At 41.5% G+C, this 26,099-nt stretch overlaps 2 protein-coding genes across 5 annotated transcripts in view; both read right to left on the bottom strand.

Moving 5' to 3' along the window:
- The window catches only part of EPRS1 (glutamyl-prolyl-tRNA synthetase 1), an 81,891-nt gene extending 80,297 nt beyond the window's left edge, over positions 1-1,594 (bottom strand). For both annotated transcript variants that reach the window (XM_012506579.2, XM_003265084.4), the window contains exon 1: positions 1,275-1,594. In XM_012506579.2, the coding sequence (XP_012362033.1) occupies positions 1,275-1,320 (46 nt within the window). In that variant the 5' untranslated portion in view covers positions 1,321-1,594. The remainder of the gene's footprint in view (positions 1-1,274) is intronic.
- A 4,786-nt stretch (positions 1,595-6,380) lies between these two features.
- The window catches only part of BPNT1 (3'(2'), 5'-bisphosphate nucleotidase 1), a 30,258-nt gene continuing 10,539 nt past the window's right edge, over positions 6,381-26,099 (bottom strand). For all 3 annotated transcript variants that reach the window (XM_030812858.1, XM_030812860.1, XM_030812859.1), the window contains 7 exons: positions 21,902-22,006; positions 20,797-20,904; positions 17,839-17,887; positions 15,753-15,844; positions 11,208-11,405; positions 8,341-8,446; positions 6,381-7,646 (listed from right to left, as the gene is read on the bottom strand). In XM_030812858.1, the coding sequence (XP_030668718.1) occupies positions 7,498-7,646; positions 8,341-8,446; positions 11,208-11,405; positions 15,753-15,844; positions 17,839-17,887; positions 20,797-20,904; positions 21,902-22,006 (807 nt within the window). In that variant the 3' untranslated portion in view covers positions 6,381-7,497. The remainder of the gene's footprint in view (positions 7,647-8,340; positions 8,447-11,207; positions 11,406-15,752; positions 15,845-17,838; positions 17,888-20,796; positions 20,905-21,901; positions 22,007-26,099) is intronic.

The following is a 26,099-nucleotide window of genomic DNA, read 5'->3' as shown; positions in this document are numbered from 1 at the left end:
GTTTTTGTTCAACAACCTTAAAACATCACCAAAGTTGAGAACATAATGAATAATTTCATGAGCCCCACGCAGCCAATTGTATATAAAGGTATGGGCTTCCTGAACATTAGAAAGTACTGTGTGTCTATTATCATATATACGCATTAACAAATATTAGGTCAGGCTGGGTACCGTGGCTCACGCCTGTAATCCTAGTACTTTGGGAGGCCAAATCAGGATGGCTTGGGCCCAGGAGTTTGAGACCAGCCTGGGAAACACAGTGAAACGCCATCTTTCCAAAAAAGACAGAAACACAAAATTAGCCAGGCATGGTGGCACGCGCCTGTAGTCCCAGCTACTAAGGAGGCTGAGGGGGGAGGATCATCTGAGCCCGGAAGTTCGAGGCTGCAGTGGGCCTTGAAAGCGCCACTGCACTCCAGCCTAGATGATAGAGCAAGACCCAGACTCTCAAAAGAAAAAAAAATTGGCAAACTACTTAAATTCTTCTGTGTAATTTCCCAAAGTAATGAAAAAGCAGAAATTCTAAGCAATCTACCAACAATAACCTTCGTCATGTCGAAAAAATAATTCCAAACAGAACTTAAGATGTATCAGTAAGGTGACAGATCCAATGTTTACTCTGAAATTTACTACACATCCACAGGGTGCAGTAAAAGCAACCGCATCAGTCTACAGTGTACCTGGGTGTTTTCCCCAATTACCCTGCCACCTTTAATTAAAAATAAATGCAGCCTCAGTTGAAATCCTAAATGCTAATATGCTCGTCTGGGTTCTTTCTTCTGAACTCGATAAAACGTAAGGAAAATTTGACTCAAGTGAACTGAGGATTTCTCCTGAGAGGAGAGGACAGGAAAGGAGGTTAGGTAAGGAGTCGGGGGAAAAATGCTAAAAGAGAAGCGACGATAATTGAATGTTAAGTTTAAAAATCTTATTTCCACGAGCAACTCTCGGTCTCCGGGGGAAAAAGGGAGGTGAGTTGACTGGGAGTTCATCCCTCTGAGAAGATCCGAAGCGGACTCTCGTGTTGCCTAGCCCGGGCTCACACTGCGCCTCCCTCCACGCCCGGGAAAACCATCTTCAGGAACAGATGCACCTGCCGGGGACAGGGGGCGAGGGGTGCGGAGCCTCCTCCACGTACAATTCTGGGGCGGGGGCAGGTCCAACCTCCCAGATGGTGACCACCACTGCGCAAAGCCGGGGCGCAGCGACCTTCCTCGCCCCGCACCCTCCCTGGCTGATGCAACCCACACAGGTTATTGGCCTCGGCCCCTTACCTAGGGGAGGGTCTCCTGAATTCACGGTCAGACAGAGCGTCGCCATCTCCACCAGTCCGCTGGTCTACCTGTCAGTACGCCTGGCTGGTGCCAGAACCACGCAGGACCCCGCGAAAAGAAGAAGATGCAACGTGTGCGCGTACCCGACGCCGCCGCAGCCTTCGCTCCGCCCCTGCGCCGCAGCTACTGCCGACACCGCGCACGCCGCGGTGCGTCATCGTCGCGCGCCGTCTTCGTCCCCGTCGGCAGGCTGCAGAGCCTGCCACCCCACCTCTTAGCCGCCAGGGATGGAATGGCCTCCCTGGCCTTTTGCGCTGCGGTGGGAAAAACGCTGAAGTGGACGGGACTTTACGACACTTCGTCAAGCCAGCAGGTCGTAAAACAGCAGGTTGTAAAACCATCTTTAAGATGGGATAGGCGTTTCTGTGAAGCACGGAACAAAAGCATGCACTGTCCGTATGTAAACATACAGAAGAAAAGTCCTGGAAGCATACACACGATAGCCATGATTACGTTGGGAATGGGAGAAGTTTTTCTGGTTGTTTATTTCATACATTCCCCGCCCCCGTTTTTTTTTTTTTCCAAAAGAAGAACGTATTTTCAAGAGTTATTTGCGTATTGAAAATAATGGTTAAAGGAAATATAAAAGACTCTTTAAAAATCACTGCAGGCCGGGCGTGGTGGCTCACTCCTGTAATCCCAGCACTTTGGAAGGTGGAGGCGGGCGGATCACCTGAGGTCAGGAGTTCGAGACCAGCCTGGCCAGCATGGTGAAACCCCATCTCTACTAAAAATACAAAAGCTAGCCTGGCATGGTGGTGGGCACCTGTAATCCCAGCTACTTGGGAGGCTGAGGCAGGAGAATCGCGTGAACCTGGGAGGTGGAGGTTGCAGTGAGCCGAGATCGTGCTACTGCATCCAGCCTGGGCGAGAGTGAGACTCCCTCTCAAAAAAAAAAAAAAAAAAAAAAAAAAAAAATCACCGCAGAGGCTGGGAGCAGTGGCTCATGCCTGTAATCCCAGCACTGTGGGAGGCTGGAGGAGAGCGGATCACGAGGTCAGGAGTTCGAGACCAGCTTAACCAACATGGTGAAACTGTAGAGACAGGGGTCTCTATTAATAAAGTACAAAAATTAGCCGGGAGTGGTGGCGCGCACCTTTAATCCCAGCTACTCAGGGGGCTGAGGCAGGAGAATCGCTTGAACCCGGGAGGTGGAGGTTGCGGTGAGCCGAGATCGCGCCACTGCACTCCAGCCTGGGCGACAGACTGAGACTCCGTTTCAAAACAAACAAAAAATCACTGCAGATAGGCGCGGTGGCGCGCTCTTGTAGTCTCAGCTATTCAGAAGGCTGAGGCGGGATCGCCTGAGCCCAGGAAGATGAGGCTGTAGTGGCCTCGCCTTGGACTTGCCTATGAGTAGCCACTACCCTCCAGCCTGGCCGACACAGGGAGAGACCTGATCTAAAAAACAAAACAAAAAAACCTCCCATGCTGCCCCCAATCATGGAGTCCACAAGTGTTTTTTTCAGCGTCTCATCTGATTCTCCCTTTCAAATCCTTTGGGGCGGACGTGTATGTATGAGCTCCAGAGATACTCCAAGGTGTATACACACATTCGTGTGTGTGAGCTGCTGGTGTTAAAGTACGGGGGCCCGGATGGATTCCATGAACCATCTGAATCACATCCTCGCCTACACTTTTTCTTAACCTCCCCAAGACATCCTTGTTTTCATTAGGGAGGGCCCCTTAGATTACATCTCCCATGAGACTTGAGGCCAGGCGCGGTGGCTCATGCCTGTAATCCCAGCACTTTGCGAAGCTGAGGCGGGCGGATCACCTAAGGTCGAGAGTTTGAGACCAGCCAAACCAACATGGAGAAACCCCATCTCTACTAAAAATACAAAAAAATAGCTGGGTGTGGTGGTGCATGCCTGTGATCCCAGCTACTCAGGAGGCTGACGCAGGAGAATCTCTTGAACCTCGGAGGCAGAGGTTGCGGTGAGCTGACATCACACCATTGCACTCCAGCCTGGGCAACAGGAGCGAAACTTCATCTCAAAAAAAAAAAAAAAAAGAAGCCTACTTTCAGGATAGTGGGACTTACCGCAGAAGGTCTTAGGTCTTAGACTTACCATCTTGTTGGATGCTTTTACTAGTTCCAATCATTTTTTAGTTATGTTGGATTTTCTAGGTAAATATCATTTTCTTCCTATCTAAAATTTACGTGACCTATATCTTATCTCTTTCATTGGCTAGAACTTCCAGAATGATGTTAAATGGGAGCAATAATAATGTCGAATAAGAGCGTATTTGCTTTGTTCCTGACTTTAGTGGGAATGCCACTAATGTTGCATTATCAAGAATAGTGTCTGTGGCTGGGCACGGTGGCTCGCACCTGTAATCCCAGCACTTGGGAGGCCGAGGTGGGTGGATTACCTGAGTACAGGACTTTGAGACCAGCCTGATCAACATGGTGAAACCCTGTCTCTACTAAAAATGCAAAGTTAGCTGGGTGTGGTGATGCATGCCTGTAATCACAGCTACTCAGGAGGCTGAGGCAGGAGAATCGCATGAACCTGGAAGCTGGAGGTTGCAGTGAGCAGAGATCACGCCACTGTACTCCAGCCCGGGCAACAAGAGCAAAAAGTCCGTCTAAAAAAAAAAATGTTAAAGAATAGTGTCTGTAAGCCAGGTGTAATGGCTCACACCTATAATCCCAACACTTTGGGAGGCTGAGGTAGGCAGATCACCTGAGGTCTGGAGTTCGAGACTAGCCTGGCGAACATGGTGAAACTGCATCATTTTACTAAAAATACAAAATTAGCCTGGAATAGTAGTGCATGCCTGTAGTCCCAGCTACTCGGCAGTCTGAGGCAGGAGAATCGCTTGAACCCCGGAGGCAGAGGTTGCAGTGAGCTGAGATCACGCCATTGCACTCTAGCCTGGGTGACAGGGTGAGACTCCATCTCAAAAAAAAAAAAAAGTTATTATCTTAGGGCTGGGTGCAGTGGCTCACATCTGTAATCCCAACACTTTGGGAGGCCAAGGCAGGCGGATCACCTGAGGTCAGGAGTTCGAGACCAGCCTGGCCAACATGGTGAAACCCCATCTTTACTAAAAATACAAAAATTAGCTGGGCATGGTGGCACATGCCTGTAATCCCAGCTACTCGGGAGGCTGAGGCAGGAGAATCTCTGGAACCGCAAGGTGGAGGTTGCAGTGAGCCAAGATTGCGCCCCTGCACTCCAGCCTGGCGACACAGCGAGACTCCGTCTCAAAAAATATATAAATAAATAAAAATAAAGTTATTCTCTTGTTACACTTAGATTTTTTAAAAATTAGGTTTAGTCCACTATTTACAGATAGAGAACTCCATTCGTAGAGGGAAGCAGATGGATTCAGGTAATGATTTTCTAACTTGGCCAATTATCAAGATCACCTCATGGGTTTGTAAAATAATTTCTGGAGGGGTCGGGGCAAGAGTGAAGAACTGTTTAGACATAATTGTTCAGACATCTCTGTAAGGCATCTAGGTAGGTTTTGGGGTATATAGATCTAGAGTTTGAGAGTTCTAAGCTAAAGATTTTGGATTAATGAGCAAAAGTGCCACAAAAGTCACACAGGTGGATTAGATCATCTGGTGAGAAAGGAGCGAAAGCATAGGCCAGGTGCAGTGGCTCACACCTATAATCCCAGCACACTGGGAGACAGAGGCAGGATTGCTTGAGGCTAGGAGTTCAAGACCAGCCTGGGCTGTATGGCAAGACCCCATCACTACCAAAAAAAGAAAAAAAAGAAAAGAGAGAGAGACAAGAACAGAATCTTGGTAAACAGTGACATTTAAGGGAAGGAAGACAAAGAGAAAGCAATAAAGGAGACTGAGTAGGAGTGGCTAGGTGAAAAAAGAAAGCCAGGACAATAAGAAGAGAGTTACAAGAGGGAGGGCTCAAAGGTGTCAAGAACACAGAGACCTCTTCCTGGTAGATTATGACACTTCTGTAAAATAATACTATATTACCTTATCTAGTGAGTCCTAGAGTTAAATGATTATCAAAGTCCCTGAATTTCTTAAAATATACAGAAGCAGGCTGAGCGTGGTGGCTCACATTTGTAATCTCAGGACTTTGGGAGGCCAAGGTGGGCAGATCATGAGGTCAGGAGATCAAGACCATCCTGGCTAACACAGCGAAACCCCATCTCTACTAAAAATACCAAAAATTAGCCAGGGGTGGTGGCACCCGCCTGTAGTCCCAGCTACTCGGGAGGCTGAGGCAGGAGAATCGCTTGAGCCCGGGAAGTGGAGGTTGCAGTGAGCTGAGATTGCACCACTGCACTCTGGCCTGGGTGACAGAGAGTGACTCCATCTCAAAATAAATAAATAAATAAATACACACACACACACACACACACACACACACACACACACACACACACGGAGAGAGAGAGAGAAGCAAAATTGTTGGGATAAACCGTGTGAATTTTTATTTTTAGTTTTTGAGACAGAGTCTCGCTTTGTTGCCCAGGCTGGAGTGCAGTGGCATGATCTCAGCTCACTGTAACCTCCGTCTCCCGGGTTCAAGCGATCCTCCTGCCTCAGCCCCCTAGTAGCTGGGATTACAGGCACGCACCACCATGCCCGGCTAATTTTTGTATTTTTAGTGGAGACAGGGTTTTGCCATGTTGGCCAGGCTGGTCTCGAACTCCTGACCTCAGGCGATCCACCCACCTCGGCCTCCCAAAGTGCTGTGATTACAGGCGTGAGCCACTGCGCCTGACCTGTGAATCTGCATTTTTTAAAAATCTTCCTAGGTGATTCTGATATGCATTTGAGTTTGGGAACTGTTAATTTAAACCATGTGTTTGATTTGAAAACAGATAATTTTAATTAAAAGCAATGGACAGAGACCTAAAAATAAAAATCTACATATATTAGCAGAATAATTTTGATAGTTTATGTTATAATCTCTCATTGGAAGGAATAGAAGCAAGTACTTAGCTTTCTACAATTAAGCCTTATAATGATGCCACAAGAATAAGCTAATCCCCAAAGTCAAGAATGTATAATTTTCAAACGCTTTTTTAAAAAGCTGGTGAATAACAAAGAGCTAGGATTAAATAATTTACTTAAAAGAAAACTTTTCTCATAAATCTGTTCCATCAGCATATATAATAACATCATATGTATTCTTAATTGGAGTAGAAACATTTTTAAAATTACTGTGAAAAACAAGAGTGAGATTCCAGAAACAATTGTACCCTAAAGAAATCTGGTTTAGGCCAGGTGTGGTGGCTCACACCTGTAATCCCAGCACTTTGGGAGGCCGAGGCAGACAATCACGATGTCAGGAGATCGAGACCATCCTGGCTAACACAGTAAAACCCCATCTCTACTAAAAATACAAAAAATTAGCCGAGTGTGGTGGCGGGTGCCTGCAGTCCCAGCTACTCGGGAGGCTGAGGCAGGAGAATGGCATGAACCCGGGAGGCGGAGCTTGCAGTGAGCTGAGATCACGCCACTACATTCTAGCCTAGGCTACAGAGCGAGACTCCGTCTCAGGAAAAAAAAAGAGAAATCTGGTTTAAAAGATAGGAATGTTGATTGAACATTGACCTAAATTGTCAATTGGAACTAAAGCTTTTTCTCATTTCTCCACCTAAATACAGGAAAACAAATATAACATATTGAATTTATAAGTTCTCCAGACATCAAAATTGGTCTGGTTGATTAATCAAGTTAAATTATTTAATTCTATTTTCTATTCCTAAATATAACAACTAAATATAAATCACTGCTCAACAATGAATAAAGGTGGAACTCTAATTCTACCCAATTAGTTTTAGAATGTATTATTTTGAGAACGAAGTCTTTCTCCTAGCTAAGTAAATGAAACTTTCAGTATTTTTGGGGTGTTTTTTTTTTTTTGGTCTGAGACAGGGCTTACCTCCTGTCACTCAGGCTGGAGTGCAGTGGCACGATCTCAGCTCACTGCAACCTCCGCCTCCCAGGCTCAAGAGATTCTTCTGCTTCAGCCTCTCAAATAGCTGAGATGACAGGCACATGACAGGATGCCCAGTTAATTTGTATTTTTGTAGAGATGGGGTCTCACGATATTGCCCAGGCTGGTCTCAAACTCCTGAGCTCAAGTGATCCACCTGCCTTGGCCTCCCAAAGTGCTGGGATTACAGGCGTGAGCCACCGCGCCCGGCCAAATGAAACTTTCCTTTAAGGAACAAGTGCATTTTTAATAGATTCTGGAACTCGGCTTGCATAGTAGTCATAATTCCTCAGTGTGGCCAGGACTCCTGCAGAGTTCATATGCTTCACATCCTTGTGGTACTGAAGAACATTCCCGTGGATATCGGTTAACTTGCCTATAGAAAAACATCAATCAATCCATTAATCAATCAATCAAGTTAGTGGCTAATTGGATTGTGGTTTTTCTAGTTATTTTTAAGTGCCTTTTGCTTCCTTATCCAATAGTAGCCAATAAATTCTGGATAAAATAATGAGTGTCCATAAAGGTTAAGTTTTAATTCACTTGAAATTTAAGACTACAGAACAATTTTAACTAACTAAAGGATATAAAATTATTTTTTCTCTGATTAAAATTAATTTTATTTAGTGTTTTCTTTTCTTTTTTTTTTTTTTGAGATGGAGTCTTGCCCAGGCTGGAGTGCAGTGGCACAATCTCAGTTACTACAACCTCGGTTCACTACAAGCCCAGGAGTTCAAGGCTGCAGTGAGCCATGACTGTGCCACTGGATTCCAGCCTGGACAAAAGAGACCCTGTGTCAAAAAAAAAAAAGGCTATAAATAAGGGCTAAATTAAATTAACTGTATGCAGATCAAAGTTCAAAAAAAGAGACTATAACTAAAGTAAAACTTGCTGAAAATCTACTCTCTCATCCATCTATCATATGAGGGGTTTGGACTGGATAATCTCTAAGCTTCCTTCTAGCTTTTATATTGTAACAGTCTAAGTAAAATAATATTACTGAGATATTATGTCTTAGCATGATATAATTGTAGAAAAACTATGAATTTCCTAAAATAAAACAGACTAACCTCCCACAGCATGTAAAATAACTTCTGGAGCACAAGTATCCCACTTCTTACAACCAGGACTTGCAAATACATAAGCAGAGGCTTTGCCTTCAATCAGCTGAATAATCTGTAAGGGTAAAAATAAGAATTATCCTTTGATAATAGAAAGAATAATTGAAAGTCATGAAAAGATTGAGGTACAGATAAGAAAAACTGCTTGTTTCTATCAAGGATATTTAATCAGTTCCTCTGTTAAACTTAACTTAGTTAAAGCTTTTAGCAGGTTTAAATTATATCAGTATTATGAAGAAATACATAGAATAAATGCATAATAATATAGTGATACGAAGAAAAAATAATGGTCAAAAAAGCTACAAAGAGGATATCTGAACTGTCTCCATATTCCAAGTTACATAAAGTAACATGTTCCTTTTATTCACATTGTTTTTCTTTTTTAGTGTAAAAGCAATATACATTTACAGCAGAATTAATTCAAGTTTTTTTCAACATCTAAAAAATTGACCATTTATTAGAGGGCTGTGCGCGGTGGCTCACTCCTGTAATCCCAGCACTTTAGGAGGCTGAGACAGGTGGATCACTTGCAGCCAGGAGTTTGAGACCAGCCTGGCCAACATAGCAAAACCCATCTCTACTAAAAATACAAAAAATTAGCTGGGTGTTGTGGTGCATGCCTGTAATCCTAGCTACTTGGGATGCTGAGGCACGAGAATCGCTTGAACCTGGGAGGTGGAGGTTGTAGTGAGCCAAGACTGCAACACTTCTCTCCAGCCTGGGCGACAGAGTGAGACTCTGTCTCAAACAAACAAACAGTACCCCCCTCAAAAAAAAAACCCTGACCATTATTAAATAAAGGACAGAGAATTATCAAGCAGCACCATAATGTATAAATTATAATAGATCCTAACAGATGTGCAATGTGACTAGTCGAACAAACACTTTCATAAGTCTTGGGATCACACGTATTGCCATTTCACTACCAAAATACAAACTTTTTTTTTTTTTAAATATTTGAAGAGATTTATTCTAAGCCCAATGTGAGTGACCATGGCCCATGACACAGCCCTCAGGAAGTCCTGAGAATATGTGCCCAAGGCAGTGGGGAGCAGCTTGGTTGTATACATTTTAGAGAGGCATGAGATATCAATCAAACACGTTTAAGAAATACATTGATTTGGTCCAGAAAGGTGGAACAACTCAAAGCGGTGGGGGCGGGGAGGCTTCCGGGATATAGGTGAATTTAAGTATTTTCTGATTGACAATTGATTGGGTTTGTCTAAAGACCTGGGATCTATAGAAAAGGAATGTTCAGATTAAGATAAAGATTGTTGAGACCAAAATTCCTTTGAGGTCTTATAGTGGCTGTCCTTAGATCCAATAAGTGACAAATGTTTCCTAATCAGATTTTAGTTAATCTCTTTAGGATTTGGAGGGTCTGAAAGAAAAAGAGCTAGCTATGTTAATAGAGATGCTTTACAGATGCAGATTTTTCCCCACAAAGAACAGCTTTGCAGCGCCACAAAATACAAACTTTTATAGAGTCATCCTAACAATTCCTCTAATACTGATACACAACTGAGATCACTGCTAGAACTTGCATGACTCTAAATGGTAACCTGATATCAAACTTTCATTAGTCAATTGACTTTTTTTGGTTATAGTGTAAAATAATCATTATTATAAAACTCAGACTCTACTAGAAATACAAAAATTAGCCAGGCATGGTGGCAGGCACCTGTAATCCCAGCTACTCAGGAAGCTGAGGCAGGAGAATCACTTGAACCCGGAAGTGGCGGTTGCAATGAGCCGGGATTGTGCCATTGCACTCCAGCCTGGGCAACAGAGCAAGACTCTGTCTCAAAAACAAAAAACAAACAAAAAAAAACTATTCAGAAGATACATAAGTAGGACCAGAGTGATAGGATGTGAGGAAGGAAGGAGTCTAGGATGACTTTCAGGTGTTTGGCTGGATCAGTTAGAAAAATGGTGGTGCCATGCCAGGCGCGGTGGCTCACGCTTGTAATCCCAGCACTTTGGGAGGCCGAGGCGGGAGGATCACGAGGTCGGGAGATCGAGACCACGGTGAAACCCCGTCTCTACTAAAAATACAAAAAAAAAAATAGCCGGGCGTGGTGGTGGGCGCCGGTAGTCCCAGCTACTCGGAGAGGCTGAGGCAGGAGAATGGCGTGAACCCGGGAGGCGGAGCTTGCAGTGAGCGAGATTGCGCCACTGCACTCCAGCCTGGGCAACAGAGCGAGACTCCGTCTCAAAAAAAAAAAAAAAAAAAAAAAAAAAAAAAAAAAAAAAATGGTTGTGCCATTAGCGGGATAGTAAAACAGGGAGAGAAACACATCCAGAGGTGGGTAGAAAGAGGATGAACTCAAATTGCACACGCTGAATTTGAGATACCTGAGGGATGTCATCATAATGATATCTAGGGGACAAGCAGATGAGAAGAGATCAGGGCTAGGGATGTCGATCAAATTGTGTCCTGTTTCATAATTCTCTCAGCAGGTTGGAAACCTGGATGAAAGAATGGGGGAAATAGATAGGAAGTGGGCAGGCAGGCCAGATCTTAGAGTCTGTAGAAGGTCTAGGAAATAATCTAAGAGGGTCCTTGGGAAAATAAGGTCTTTGGCAAGAAGCATGGAGTCATCCTGATGACTTTCATTAACATTGAACTCTCTCAGATAAAAAAAAAGAAAAAAAAAAACTTGACTCAAATTTATTTTTAAAATTTAAATACTGCTGAAATGTACAAATTATAGTCTTTACTCCCATCTCTTTAAGCTCTTATTTCATGTTTTTAAAAGTTGAGTATTTCAATGATTCACTTGCATTTCAGAGCAGATGACAGACATTTTTCATACCTTATTTCCTGCTCCTCCTACTCGCAGCACAGCATCGGGGTTCATAGCAGCAACACAGTCAGTAACCAACTTGTTGCTATGGGATCGAGTAGTTGTGATAATGTGTTTCCCAGCAGGGACTTCTTTCAGCTGAAACCCAAAGGCGCCTAAACCTAAAACTCCCCAGATTGTCCTCCCCAACACAGCATCTGGTCCTGCCTGTGTAAACGAGTGAAACAACAAAACTTGTGGTTATTTGGAGAAGAACGTTAGCCCATAAATGGAATATTCAGTTATATCAGCATCATGATTTAAAAAATAAAAACACGATAGCCGGGCGCGGTGGCTCACGCCTGTAATCCCAGCACTTTGGCAGGCCGAGGCGGGCGGATCACGAGGTCAGGAAATCTAAACCATCCTGGCCAACATGGTGAAACCCCGTCTCTACTAAAAATACAAAAAATTAGCCGGGCGTGGTGGTAGGTGCCTGTAGTCCCAGCTACTTGGGAGCCTGAGGCAGGAGAATGGCGTGTACCTGGGAGGCGGAGGTTGCAGTGAGCCGAGATTGCGCCACTGCACTCCAGTCTGGGCGACAGAGCAAGGACTCCGTCTCTAAAAACATGATAATGTTATAAAGTACAAGAACAATATCACTGACAAAGAGCTTTTCCTGAGAGAATCTGCTGATTATTATCATTACTGTTCTGGTTAACAGTTTCAAAGAACTTTTGGGGTATTCCCTGGAATCCTTATAAACTGATTTCTGTTTATAATGTGCTGAAACATCATAAACTGATTACTGTTTCTCTGAATTATCTAATGATCTCTTTGTTGTATTTGAAAATGGCCATTTTCAGAAGGTACTAAAATCCCCAGGAAATGAAATACCATGTATTGATAACTACTTTTCATTATCCAAGAAATACTAAAAATCATGTTGCTACAGGAATAGGTAATGATGACAATGTATTTGGCTGCTATGGAGATAGGGCAACTGAATAGGCCAATACAATATTGAAGAGTAGCCATGGATAATGGGATCAGAGTTAAGATTTTGCTGACAATTGTAGTAGCAAAATCACAATGATAATGCAATCTTAGAATCTATATTTTCCTTTGCAGAACTCAATTTCAACCACATTGTTATAACTATACACTTGATATAGAAAAAAATCTGTATTTCATGGAAAGTAAAACTGATACATAAAATGATTGATGCAAAGTCATCAAAATACAATCATATTAATATAGTAGACATATATTAGAGAGATATACATATTGTACTGAACACCAAACATGTACCAGGCACCATTCTAAGTGCTTTACATGTATTATCTCTCTTTCAATCCTCAAAGCACCTCCATGAAGTAGGTATTCTCATCCTTAATTTAAAGATGAGAAAAATGAAATGTGGAATCATTAAGTAACCTGACTAAAGGCTCTAAGAAGTTCATAACCAAAGATTGGCTCATCTGTCTTCAAAGATGATATTCTTAAACACTAAATTAGACTGCCTATGTTTACCTGTCAAAATGTTTTCACACACATCATCTTATTTGTCCTAGAGCAGTACCCTGGGTGTTGTTATTGTGAAATATACTTAGATTGCAGGTTGGGTTCCCTGGGAAGCAGACTCTGAGGCAGGTGGTATGTTTGTTAGGAAGTGCGCTTGGTATCAACACCTGTGGAAGGAGGAGGAGGGTGTGGGCAGAGGGAAGAAATAAGCTGTGATGCAGGTACAACAAGAGCTGACCCTACGGGGAGCTGTTCCTATGCGGGGAGTCTGGAGCTACAATAGCCTTTCAGGGTAGTCCCAAATTGGGATGAGATGTCAGGTCTTTAAATTCCTGCAATAATCAGTCACTGGAAATGGACTGCATTGGGAAGAGGTGTGGTCCTAGGTGAGACAGCTTTCCATTGGTAGGGCAATCCCAGAACAGTCTGATGGCAAATGGGGCAACAAAGGAGCCAAAGAACAAGCACTGGGTGCTCGGTATATGTTAATGTGCTTCCTCTGTTCCCACCTGAGTTTACACTACAGGAGACGCTTGGAATCTAAGGAAGCTATTTATTTATTTTTTTGAGACAGAGTCTTACTGTGTCGCCCAGGCTGGAGTATAGTGGTGTGATCTCGGCTCACTGCAAACTCTGCCTCCTGGGTTCAAGCAATTCTCTTGCCTCTCAGCCTCCTGAGTAGCTGGGATTACAGGTGTGTGCCACCATGTCCAGCTAATTTTTGTTATTTTTTTAGTAGAGACAGGGGTTTCACCATGTTGGTCAGGCTGGTCTCGAACTCCTGACCTCGTAATCCATCTGCCTTGGCCTCCCAAAGTGCTGGGATTACAGGTGTGAGCCACCACGCCCAGCCAAGAAACCTATTTATTAATGCAGCTCTCCAGTTATTCTGGAAAAAAATAAAGGAAAGAAAACAGTGGACACAAATACTTTGGGCCCTACAAGGTCATATTCCCTCTGTAAATGAACATCTAGGCAAAAAGGATGGGATCAAGGACTCTAGTGTCTTGGTATGGTAAATGCAATCCCATGATGCAGCCGGCTTGCCTTCTTCTGTGCTCCTGACTCTCAGGCTCTCGCATTGTCTCTGTCTTTCAAAGTCTCCACACCAGTTTTGGGAGGGTAATGAAGGTGAAAATTTTCTGACAATGAAGCTTCAACGGTTAAGAAATTGGCTTCAGTATGAAGATAGAGTGAGTTTCTTCATGCTATTTCCTTTAAGTGTCTACTAGTTTCAGTATATGCTGGAAGCAATAATAAAGTTTGAATTGCTAAGTCTTTTCTCTGGCTCAGGAGGGCAACATAAAGTAATACAGTAGCAAGGTTTGGATTTGAGTTTGAATCCCAGTTCTGCCATTTACCAGCTGGGTGACCACAGGAAAGTTAATTGCCTCAGTTTCCTCTTTAAAATGGGGATAATAGTTTATTTAAAGGGCTGTAGTTAGTATTCAATGAAAGGATACATTTGAAACCCTTGAACCTGGCAGCATACATTAAACTCTTAATAAATTTTAGCTATTATGGTGATGATTATTATCATTTAAAATTGAATCTTTAGCCTGAATACCACCAACACAGCTGAGCAACTTTTCTACTTCCATTTGTGGTAATGAATTTTAAGGCATAAGCAAGAGAAGCAAAAGAAAGGATAAACAGAGTGTCCAGAAGGGAAGTGGTACAGAGAGAGGTAATGAAGAGAAGCAGAACTGGAGAAAATGAACTGGTATGTGGGATGCACAATGACCACCTGGGGTACCACAAGTTGCCTGCCTCTTTTCTACCTACTAGTGGAGCCAAAACCCTAGCTATTTTTCTCACCTTTGCTTCATTCCTGTGTTCCCTTAACTGCTGCTTTTCATTATTCTGTGGAAAATGAATACAATTTTTCTAATCTCAGAAAGAAGTGGTGAAAATTATTAACTCCTAAGCACTTAGATTTTTTCTTGATGCAAGGTACCATGCATTACAATGCTTTATATGAATTAAATGCCCCTTTTGAAAGTAATAGTATTAACTTAAAGTTTACATAAAAACCACAAACTTGTGTCTGTATATAACAGTATCAACATTAAAATCATATTTAAAGAAGCAATTTAACCCCAGAGACTTTCTCAATAACATATAACTATTTTGGTAAATCCTAAGAAACACATGATTCTTAATAAAATTTATAATCATACAAACAGCAGGAAAAAACAAATTTATATTAGAAATAAAGCTTAACCTTGCTTTTAACTCAGAGTGGAAATTCAGAGTAATATTTCCACTCTGATTACTTTGTTTCTCTAAAGTTCTATCAAGGTCACATTAATATAAATACCTTAACTACTTTATCTCAACAATTTCCTATAAAATTTAATGCAATTTAATGGTACATTCTTGCTTTGAAATTACACTGGTCTCTTGCTTCTATAGAAGGCAATTTATCTGATGTATAATAGAAAATCAAAGCAGATTAGAAGAGACAAGAAAAAAGAATGCAAGAGCATAATAAGTTCTGTTACCAACACTGACTGTAACTTAGGGGCTACACAGTGTTACCTGGAAAACAACATGCCTAGCATCTTTTCTTGGTTGAAATGGTTCATTTCTTGAATGTGCTTCAGGAACCAATCATAAATCAGGTGTCTTGATGCCCAAGCCAATCAAGAACCCTATCAGTAATTCTCTTAACATTTATATTTGAATCATAAGGAATAAATTACAAAATACATAATTTATTTAGTGTGTCTGTGTACATACACATGCATATATATACATACCCAGTACCAATGCCCCCAGCGATTTTGATTCAATAGGTCTGGGGTATGGCCTGGGAATCCATATTTTTAAAAGTTTCTCATCAGTTAATAGCATAGCTAAAAAAAAAGTTAAAAATAAATAAATAAATAAATAAAATTTAAAAAATGAAAAGTTCCCCAGATGATTGCATATGCAACCAAGCTAAAAACCACTCGCTTAGGTAACACTATAATTATAAGAATTATAAGAATCAGATAACACTATAATTATTTATCTAATGAAATTACTTTGTATCATTTATAGTAATACCTCATAGTTGTAATATGGCTGGTTAATAACTCCTGCTATGGCTTTTCCTTCATAAGCAATTCCAATAAGAACTGTTACATTGTCAAGAAGACCTGCAAAGAAGAAATAATATCAGTTATATAACTTACTCATATTATGACTCATCATTACTACATCAATTGCTCCAAGTTAGTTTTGCAGTTAATGTATAGAATTTGCAATGATTCATCCGTGATCAATCCTATTTATAGCAAAAGATATAAATGATAAGCGAGCTGGCCAGAAACAGCAATAGGATCTATGGCCACTTAATTGAATTGGCAATCATGGTCTCATTAGTACAATGTGTAAACCAACGAAATAAAGCAGCCATAACTCTGCAGCCATCATCATCAGATTCCTCTATACCTCTTCCACCATCATCCAACTCATCCTTACCTGCCGAATCACTTTATATTCCTGGATTACACGCTAGACTTGTATTTCAAGCCTTTAAAGCAGAGTTTCTCAAAGGGAGGCCCAAGGACTATCAAGCAGCATTAGAATTAACTGGTGTACTTTTTATAATACAGATCTTCTCAGGCTCCTTCCCAGAACTAGTGAATCAAAATCTGGGAGTAGGGGACAAGACCTAAATAAGCTTTCTAGGTGCTTTTATACACATTAAAGTTGTCTAGAGCTTCCTTTTTCACAATGGGTTCTACAGATGTTTTCAGCACACACACGTACATACACATGTACACACACACTGTGATTCACCCATTATAGAGACATCTCATTCAAGAAGAGTAAAATAGTTTTTTCTAGTAATTATGATAAATTTTTTAAGCCATGTCCTGAGAGGCAATACAAGACAATTTATGTAGATCTTAATTTAATTTTATCATCATCATCATCATCATTATTATTGTTATTTTCTTTTTTTGAAACCGAGTCTTGCTCTGTCACCCAGGCTGGAGTGCAGTGGCATGATCTCAGCTCACTGCAACCTCTGTCTTCCGGGTTCAAGCAATTCTCCTGCCTCAGCCCCACAAGTAGCTGGGATTACAGACGTGCACCACCAGGCCCAGCTAATTTTTGTATTTTTAGGAGAGAAGGGGTTTCACCATGTTGGCCAGGCTGGTCTCGAACTTCTGACCTAATTATCTGCCCACCTCAGCCTCCCAAAGTGCTGGGATTACAGGCATGAGCCACCACGCCTGGCCTAGATCTTAATTTTTAAAATAAAACTCTAAGCCTAAAACCTAAAACTTGCCAGCCGTGGTGGCTCACACCTGTAATCCCAGCACTTTGGGAGGCCCAGGCGAGTGGATCACCTGAGGTCAGGAGTTCAAGACCAGCCTGACCAACATGGTGAAACCCCATCTATCCTAAAAATACAAAAATTAGCTGGGCATGGTGGCAGGTGCCTGTAATCCCAGCTACTTGGGAGGTGAGGCAGGAGAATAGCTTGAACCTGGGAGGCAGAGGTTGCAGTGAGCCAAGATGGTGCCACTACACTCTAGCCTGGGCAATGAGCAAGACTGTCTAAAAAAAAACAAAACCTAAAACTCTGGCTCTGAGCTTGTTCATTCCTACATTTATATGGCCAATTTTATTTTAATTTGTTGCTTTCTAATTGTTCTCATCTTAGATAAGGAGAAATATTGTACTGTGTTTCAAAACCCACCTTTAGAAGGTAAGGCTATGAAATGTGAAAGCAGTTCACAGATTAGGGGAGAGTGAATGGGGAGGGCATGGGATGGTGGTGGTGGCAGAGCAAGAGCTACACAGTTGTACTCGTTATCGTTTTTCTACCCCAATAAAGCTGGGGGTTCAGTATAGTCATTTTGGTAACACTGGTTTAATATGTTATTCTCATCTGGGAGACATTAGAAGTGTGGGGCTGGTGGAGTATGTGGGGGGTGGTATTTGAAGGAGATGAATTTTATTCTCCTGTCTTGACAATCAACGATGTATGATAACCATGAGCACAAATATAGCTTTAGGGGTAAACATAACACATGATAGTAGCTTTCCATACAACATACAAAATATCAAATATTTACAACTAACATCATATCCTTGTCCCACTGCTGTCAAATATGAATACAAAAGAGATATCAACCTTCGGTATATTCCTTGGTTCCATCCAGAGGATCAACCCAGACCACGAGCTAAAATTAAAAAGAGAGAAGGAAAATACCCAAATCAAGCACACAAAATTCTAAAAATAGATTTAAATAGATTAAAATTACTCTTTTTTTCCTGTTTGAAATTATATTATGGATGGCTTAAGTTAATGTCATCTGTTTTGAGATAGTACAAAGACCTTATTCTTTTGTAATCATGGAAAAAGTCCATTTGAATAAGAGAAAAGTCTGATTTAAGAATTTTCAGGCCAGGCACGGTGGCTCACACCTGTAATCCCAGTACTTTGAGAGGCCGAGGCAGGTGGACCACCTGAGGTCAGGAGTTCAAGACCAGCCTGGCCAAAGTGGTGAAACCCCATCTCTACTAAAAAATACAAAAATTAGCCGGGCGTGGTGGTGGGTGGCTGTAATCCCAGTTACTCAGTAGGCTGAGGCAGGAGAATCACTTGAACTCAGGAGGCGGAGGTAGCGGTGAGCAGAGATCATGCCATTGCACTCCAGCCTGGACGACAAGAGCAAAACTCCATCTCAAAAACAAAAAAAAGGATTTTCAACATGAAATGCTTAACTGATAAAAGTTTGTTATCATTTGAACACTAAGCACAATGAATATACTGATCTCTAGATCATGGTACAGGAAAAACTTGTAAAGTGGCATAAAAAATGTTTTGAACAAGCATAGTTGCTACTCATTTTTATACATAAGTGCTGATTTTAAAAAAACAACAGTCTGATTATCTTAAGGACACAGTCCATACAGTCCAAAGAAAAATGAAGAATAAAACTGGCAGCAGATTTAAAAGGAAAATTCCTTCTGTTTAGGACATTTAATATGATTCAGGATATGCTGCCTTTAACCACTACAATGATAACATTATGTGAATTTCTGAGTGAGGGCATGTTTCTGATGGAGGACACCACGTCTCATTTTCTTTGCTTTTTTCTTTTTTTTTTTTTTTTTTTTTTGAGACAGAGTCTCGCTCTGTCACCCAGGCTGGAGTGCAGTGGCGTGATCTCGGCTCACTGCAACCTCCGCCTCCCAGGTTCATGCCATTCTCCTGCCTCAGCCTCCCAAGTAGCTGGGACTACAGGCACCTGCCACCACGCCCGGCTAATTTTTTGTATTTTTAGTAGAGATGGGGTTTCACCGTGTTAGCCAGGATGGTCTCAATCTCCTGACCTCGTGATCTGCCTGCCTCGGCCTCCCAAAGTGCTGAGATTACAGGCGTGAGCCACCACGCCCAGCCCCACCATGTCTCATTTTCTTTGTTTCCTTCATACCGCAGAGCAAAGTGTCTTATTCATAGTAAGTCTCCAATGAATATGCCTTAAATAATTAAAAATTGGAAAACTAAAGACGTTATGGTGGCTATCTGAAGTCACAGATTTAACTTAAGCAACAATAAAAAGCAAGCAGGATGATATTTATGGTCTTCTAAAAATATAAGGTAGCAACCTGTTTCATAGCCTTCTATCCCCAATTACCAATGAATGTTTTACTATCAAACCTACTAAATATCTACTAAATAACAAATTAGATTTTCTTCCTAAAAGTATTTATTTATTTATTTAATGAGACAGGGTCTCACTCTGCTGTCCAGGCTGGAGGGTATGTGTAAAACTGTACAAGGCAGGAACAAAGTAGGACAACTTATACTTCCCAATTGCAAAACTTAATACAAAGCAAGAAAGTGTGGTACTGGCATAAGGATAGACATATAGACCAATAGAATATAACTGAGAGTCCATAATGAAACCCATACATCTATTTATTTTCTTTTTTTTTTTTTTGAGACTAAGTTTTGCTCTTGTCGCCCAGACTGGAGTGCAATGGTGCAATCTCGGCTCACTGCAACCTCCGCCTCCCAGGTTCAAGCAATTCTCCTGCCTCAGCCTCCTGAGTAACTGGGATTACAGGCCATGCGCCACCACGCCCAGCTAATTTTGTATTGTTGGTAGAGACGGAGATTCTCCATGTTGGTCAGACTGGTCTTGAACTCTCGACCTCAGGTGATCTGCCCACCTCGGCCTCCCAAAGTGCTGGGATTACAGGTGTGAGCCACCGCGACCAGCGTGAAACCCATACATCTATGGCTTGCTGATTTTTCACAAGTGTGCCAAGGCCATTCAACGGGGGAAAAAATAATCTCTTTAAGAGATGGTGCTAGGGCCAGGGGAGGTGGCTCAAGCCTGTAATCCCAGCACTTTGGGAGGCTGAGGTAGGTGGATCACAAGGTGAAGAGATCAAGACCATTCTGGCCAACATGGTGAAACCCCATCTCTACTAAAAATACAAAAAAATTAGCTGGGCGTGGTGGTGTGCGCCTGTAGTCCCAGCTACTTGTGAGGCTGAGGCAGGAGAATCGCTTGAACCCAGGAGGTAGAGGTTGTGGTGAGCCAAGATCGCGGCCCTGTACTCCAGCCTGGTGACAGAGCGAGACTCCGTCTCAAAAAAAAAAGAGATGGTGCTGGTTGCAGCCTCAACCTCCATGGGCTCAGGTGATCCTCCCACCTCAACCTCCCAAGTAGCTGAGATTGTAAGTGTGCACCACCATACCTGGCTAATTTTTGTATTTTTTGTTGAGACAGAGTTTCACTATGTTGCCCAGTCTGGTCTCGAACTCCTAGACTCAAGCAATCCAACCACCTCGGCCTCCCAAAGTGCTGGGATTACAGGTGTGAGCCACCATGCCTGGCCCTAAAAGTATTTTAAATAACGGTTTTAGAGTGGAAAGGAAACCCATAGGATGAGAAATTGAACTCTAAATCCATATGGTTACCTGATACTTCCATGTTGGCTCTGAAAGATATCAAGTTTCTGGTTGCCCCTATTTTATAACTACCAATTTTTCATCTTACAGGCAAATATTATTTCCTTTACTATGGCAAAAAGCCCAGGTTAATAGAGAGTTGAGTATAAATATGGGTCATACATCTTCTTCTTTAATAGCACTGTACTGCGATGGGCATGGTTGCTTCAGTATTTCTTCCCACTGACTGTCTTCAATCAGCTCTTGATCCACTTCCTCAGAAGGCAGATCCTAAAGCAGAGATAACCCTAATGGTTACTGAAGCCGTTTAGTGTTTACAGAGTATGCTTTGTCTCATTAACAGAAGAAATGCAGCATCACAGTTTTCACTAGTTCTTCCGGTTTACCATTTATATTTAGAGTTTTTAAAGCAAACCTTAAAAATTTGCAAAAACAACCATATGTGGCTCATCAAAATTGACTAAATGGTTCCAATGTCATTATACTGAACAGAGTTTAAAAAGAAAAGAATTTTTAAGTATTATACACTCATTTAAACAAGTGTCTCTGACAGCAGATAGTTCCCTTGTATTACATGAGATGTCAATTCCCTCATTTTTTTTTTTTTTTGAGATGGAGTCTTGCTCTGTTGCCCAGGCTGGAGTGCAGGGGCACCATCTCGGCTCACTGCAACCTCCCCATCCTGGGGTCAAGCAGTTCTCCTTCCTCAGCCTCCTGAGTAGCTGGGATTACAGGCATTCACCACCAAGCCTGGCTAATTTTTGTATTTTTGGTAAAGACAGGTTCAGTTTCACCATGTTGGTCAGGCTGGTCTTGAACTCCTGACCTCGTGATCCGCCCTCCTTGGCCTCCCAAAGTGCTGGGATTACAGGCGTGAGCCACTGTGCCCGGCCTAATTCCCTCACTTTCAAAGCGTTACAGTCTTTGGATAAGTATGCAAATAAGCCTAATTTTAAAAACAAACAAACAACAAAACCCATTTTATTCCAAAGTTCTAGATTTCTGCCCATCTTACAGTTTGTATGCTGGGTATAACAGTAACCATATCTTCTATGGTCAATAATTAAGACATCTGGCTTAGAAATAGACCAAAATGTCTTAAAATCAGATATTTCCCCCAAGTCCAAGGAATACAATAATTATTTTTGTGTTTAAAACAATAAATATAATGCTTAAAATCATAACAGTGGTATATAAATCATTAAAGTGTCAGTTATAAATCCATTTGGTAAACAGGGATTTTTAAAAAATGTCTGACGACTCTTACCTCTTCCCCTATAATTGTGAGTTTGGGGAATTTCCGGGCCAATGAAGAACATATGCTCATCTGTGCCAATCGGTCAGCTTTGGTCTGCAGGTCTGTTGCACAGGTCTATAATAAAGAATGCAAATTTTAGCAGAGCTGATGAAAAATAAGTTGTCCCCTGATTCCTTGTGCATGAGTGCCTACATAATTTAGATTACACTGTCAGTTTTTAGAGTCACAGAACTTAACACCAAATGAGTTAACTGGTTTCTTGCCTTGGTTTTTCTCAAAGGATTAATAGTGGGAAAGTTTGGAAAGGAGCTTTTAAGTAATCTAGAACATTTTCTTCCCTAGTTTAGAAATTCCTTATCTCTAGACATCAACCTTTTGCTTAAATAGAGAGAGGAAATGTATAACTTTTCAAGGCAAAGTTAATAGTTATTAGAAAAGTGTTCCTTGGATCTTTCTATAACTTCCACACTAATCCTAATCATAATAATTCAATAGGTCCTCAAGTTGATTCACAGGTACAGAGTAAGAAATCCTATTTGTTTTTTTTTTTTTTTGAGACGGAGTCTTGCTCTGTTGCCGGGCTGGAGTACAGTGGCACGATCTTGGCTCACTGCAAACTCTGCCTCCTGGGTTCAAGCAATTCCCCTGCCTCAGCCTCCTGAGTAGCTGGGACTACAGGCACGTGCCACCATGCCCGGCTAACTTTTTGTATCTTAGTAGAGACAGGGTTTCACCATGTTGGCCAGGATGGTCTTGATCTCCTGATCTTGTGATCTGCCCGCCTCAACCTCCCAAAATGCTGAGATTACAGGCATTAGCCACCGCGCCCGGCCTAAGAAATCCTATTTCTAAAAATCTAAAAAACACGAATATGAACTGCTGTAATATTTAACATATAGCTCACCTATGGCACCCTCACTCAATCAATATGTCAGATAATCATGCTAGTGAAAAAGTTTGCAAGTGACAACCACAACCTCCTTTGTTAGTTTGCTTTCAGAGCCTTATGATATGTTGCAATTTATATACGCCTGGTTAAGTAGATTTACGATTATATCATCTTAGTACAATTTGTTTGTTTGTTTGTTTTGAGACGGAGTCTCACTCTGTCTCCCAGGCTGGAGTGCAGTGGCGAAATCTCAGCTCACTGCAACCTTTGCCTCTCTGCTTCAAGTAATTCTCCTGCCTCAGCCTCCTGACTAGCTGGGACTGCAGGCGCCCCCCACCATGCCTGGCTAATTTTTGTATTTTTAGTAGAGATGGGGTTTCACCATATTGGCCAGGCTGGTCTCAGACTCCTGACTTCGTGATCCGCCCACCTCGGCCTCCCAAAGCGCTGGGATCACAGGTGTGAGCCAGTGCACCTGGCCTCATTTTAGTAGAATTTTAACAATACTTTGCAATGAGATAAGAAGTCATTATGAAAAGCAACTGTTTTATGCCTCACTGAGATTTGCTGTATATCTCAATGCAAAGTATTATTCTGCTAGAATGTAAGCTCCACAAAAGGATTTTATTCCCTAAAGAACTGTGTCTGGCACATAGTAGGTGTCTATAAGTATCTTTTGAATGAACCTGCTCAAAAGAATTGTTGAGTTTGAAGATTAGTTATACATCAATCAAGTTTGTAGACCACTGCTGTAGAGAAAAAAAAGACACATTGAAAGCCATTCCACTATCTGAGGAAAGCAATTCTCTTTTCCTCTCTAAGATAAATATTTCCTATTCTATCAACACAGTTCCAGACCTCATCATTGGAACCTTGTGTGATAAACTGATTTTGCTGTTTTTTAAAAATAGGGTATCAACAGAAGGATATAAAGTACTAGAAATGCCTGAGCAGTACAGAAGACAATGAGAATGTTACCTTTTTTCCTGACTTAGCATTACATCCGTGTTCCTTTTTAGCTACCTGGGTTTCAAAGTTGTATGTCTAATATAATCTCAACGTAAGATCAACTTAAAATAAGTGATGTTAAGGAAAAGGATCTGAAAGGAAATAATTCAAAATATTGGCAATGGTGGCATGATGGATGATTTTTGTTTACTTTTTGGCATTTTTCTCCATTTCCTACTTTTCATAATAGAAAAAACTTTATAAAAAATGAGATTAGGGGGCAGGCGCAGTGGCTCATGCCTGTAATCCCAGCACTTTGGGAGGCCGAGGCAGGCGGATCACAAGGTCAGGAGTTCGAGACCATCTGGCTAACATGGTGAAACCCTGTCTCTACTAAAAATACAAAAAAATTAGCCGGGTGTGGTGGCGGGCGCCTGTAGTCCCAGCTACTCGGGAGGCTGAGGCAGCAGAACGGCATGAACCTGGGAGGCAGAGCTTGTAGTGAGCCGAGATCGTGCCACTGCACTCCAGCCTGGGTGACAGAGCGAGACTCCATCTCAAAAAAAAAAAAAAAAAATACAAAATTAGCTGAGTGTGGTGGCGCATGCCTGTAATCCCAGCTACCCAGGAGGCTGAGGCAGGAGAATTGCTTGAACCCGGGAGGCAGAGGCTGCAGTGAGCCGAGATCACGCCATTGCACTCCAGCCTGGGCAACAAGAGTGAAACTCCTTCTTCAAAAAAAAAAAAAAAATAATAATAATAATAATATTAGTAGCCCTCTGAAAGCAGCAGTATTATTTTGTTGGTTATTACCAAGCATGTCTGTGGTCAACTAAAATCTCTTTTTCAAACAAATTTGAATCAGATTTATCTTACATAACTTGAACATGAATACAGCGCTTTATATTATTCCTGTTATAATATCCTGTTGGATTTGGTCCACTTTTCTCAGAGGTTGCAACTATTTTGAATACTTATTCTGTGATCAAATGCATTAACTAGCCCGCTCAGCTTTCTCTTATTGACACATTTGATAAGTATGTTTTCTATATCATCTTCCACTTCAGCTAACACATTCCATGTTTTTTAAAACTCTATGTTATTTAATGATTAAAGAGAACAGTATAATGTCAGGAGCAGAGTCCTGTGATCAGCCAACAGTGATCCTTTTCCAGGATGAAAATGACTCATGAATTTAAATTTGTGGATAATGTTATTCATCCAGTTATGAATACACCTAATCATGGCTCAGGATGGGAGATGTCGTCTATATAACTAAAAATAGCTTGAATATTTTCTTAAATAGAAAATGACAGACTATAACAAATGTTTTGCTTAAATCAAGATACCCTCTATTTCCTCTATGAGCAGGCCTATAAATCTATCAAAAAAGGAAATGAGATTTATTTCATTTGTTCTTATGAGTTTTTTTTTAATATTATTTATTTATTTATTTTAGAGACAGGGTTTTACTCTGTTGCCCAGGCTGGAGTACAGTGGTGGGATCACAGGTCACTGCAGCCTCAAACTCCTGGGCTCAAGCAATTATCCCACTTCAGCTTCCCAAGCTAGGACTACAAGCATGTCCCACCATGTCAGATGGGGTCTTGCTATGTTGCCCAGGCTGATTTTTATGTTAACTTTTTAAAAGCAATTACGTTGAATGTTTTATAATGAACTCACGTCAACTTTTTTCTAAGTTGTTTTTTACTCATATATCTCACTTTTTCTTATGGTAACAACCCTAGATAGATAGATCACTCATAAGTGAGTGACTTAACTCACTCTATTTTAAATTGTTAAAGTGCTAATGATCAATCATGTCCTATTAATGTTCTCACTTGGAAGAAATTACAATACAATTTTCCTTAAAGGCTATAATAAAGAAAGATTTAGGCGAAGTGTAATGGCTCATACCTGTACTCACACCCATAATCTCAGCACCTTGGGAGTCTAAGGTGGGTGGATCACTTGAAGCCAGGAGTTTGAGACCAGCCTGGGCAATATACTGAAACCCCATCTCCACAAAATAAAAACATTAGCTGGGTGCCATGGCGCTTGCCTGTAGTCCTAACTACTCAGGAGGCTAAGCCAAGAGGGTCCTTTGAGCCCAGAGCTTGAGGCTGCAACAAGCTATCCATAGGACTGTGCCACTGCACTCCAGCCTTGGGCGACAATGTGAGACCTTGTCTCTTTAAAAAAAAAAAAAAAGATTATAATAAAGAATTTAAGGATTAAAAGTTAATATATGAAAACTTATGTGTAAAATTTGTAATGTGAGGTAATAACCAAATCCCAAGGAAGATTTATATATATATGTATTTTTTTTTTGAGATGGAGTCTTGCTTTTGTTGCCCAGGCTGGAGTGCA

The sequence above is a fragment of the Nomascus leucogenys genome, chromosome 5 (assembly GCF_006542625.1).
Source record: "Nomascus leucogenys isolate Asia chromosome 5, Asia_NLE_v1, whole genome shotgun sequence".
Lineage (NCBI taxonomy): Eukaryota > Metazoa > Chordata > Mammalia > Primates > Hylobatidae > Nomascus > Nomascus leucogenys.
The sequence above is the reverse complement of the archived record's forward strand: the minus strand, read 5'-3'. Positions and strand labels throughout refer to the sequence as shown.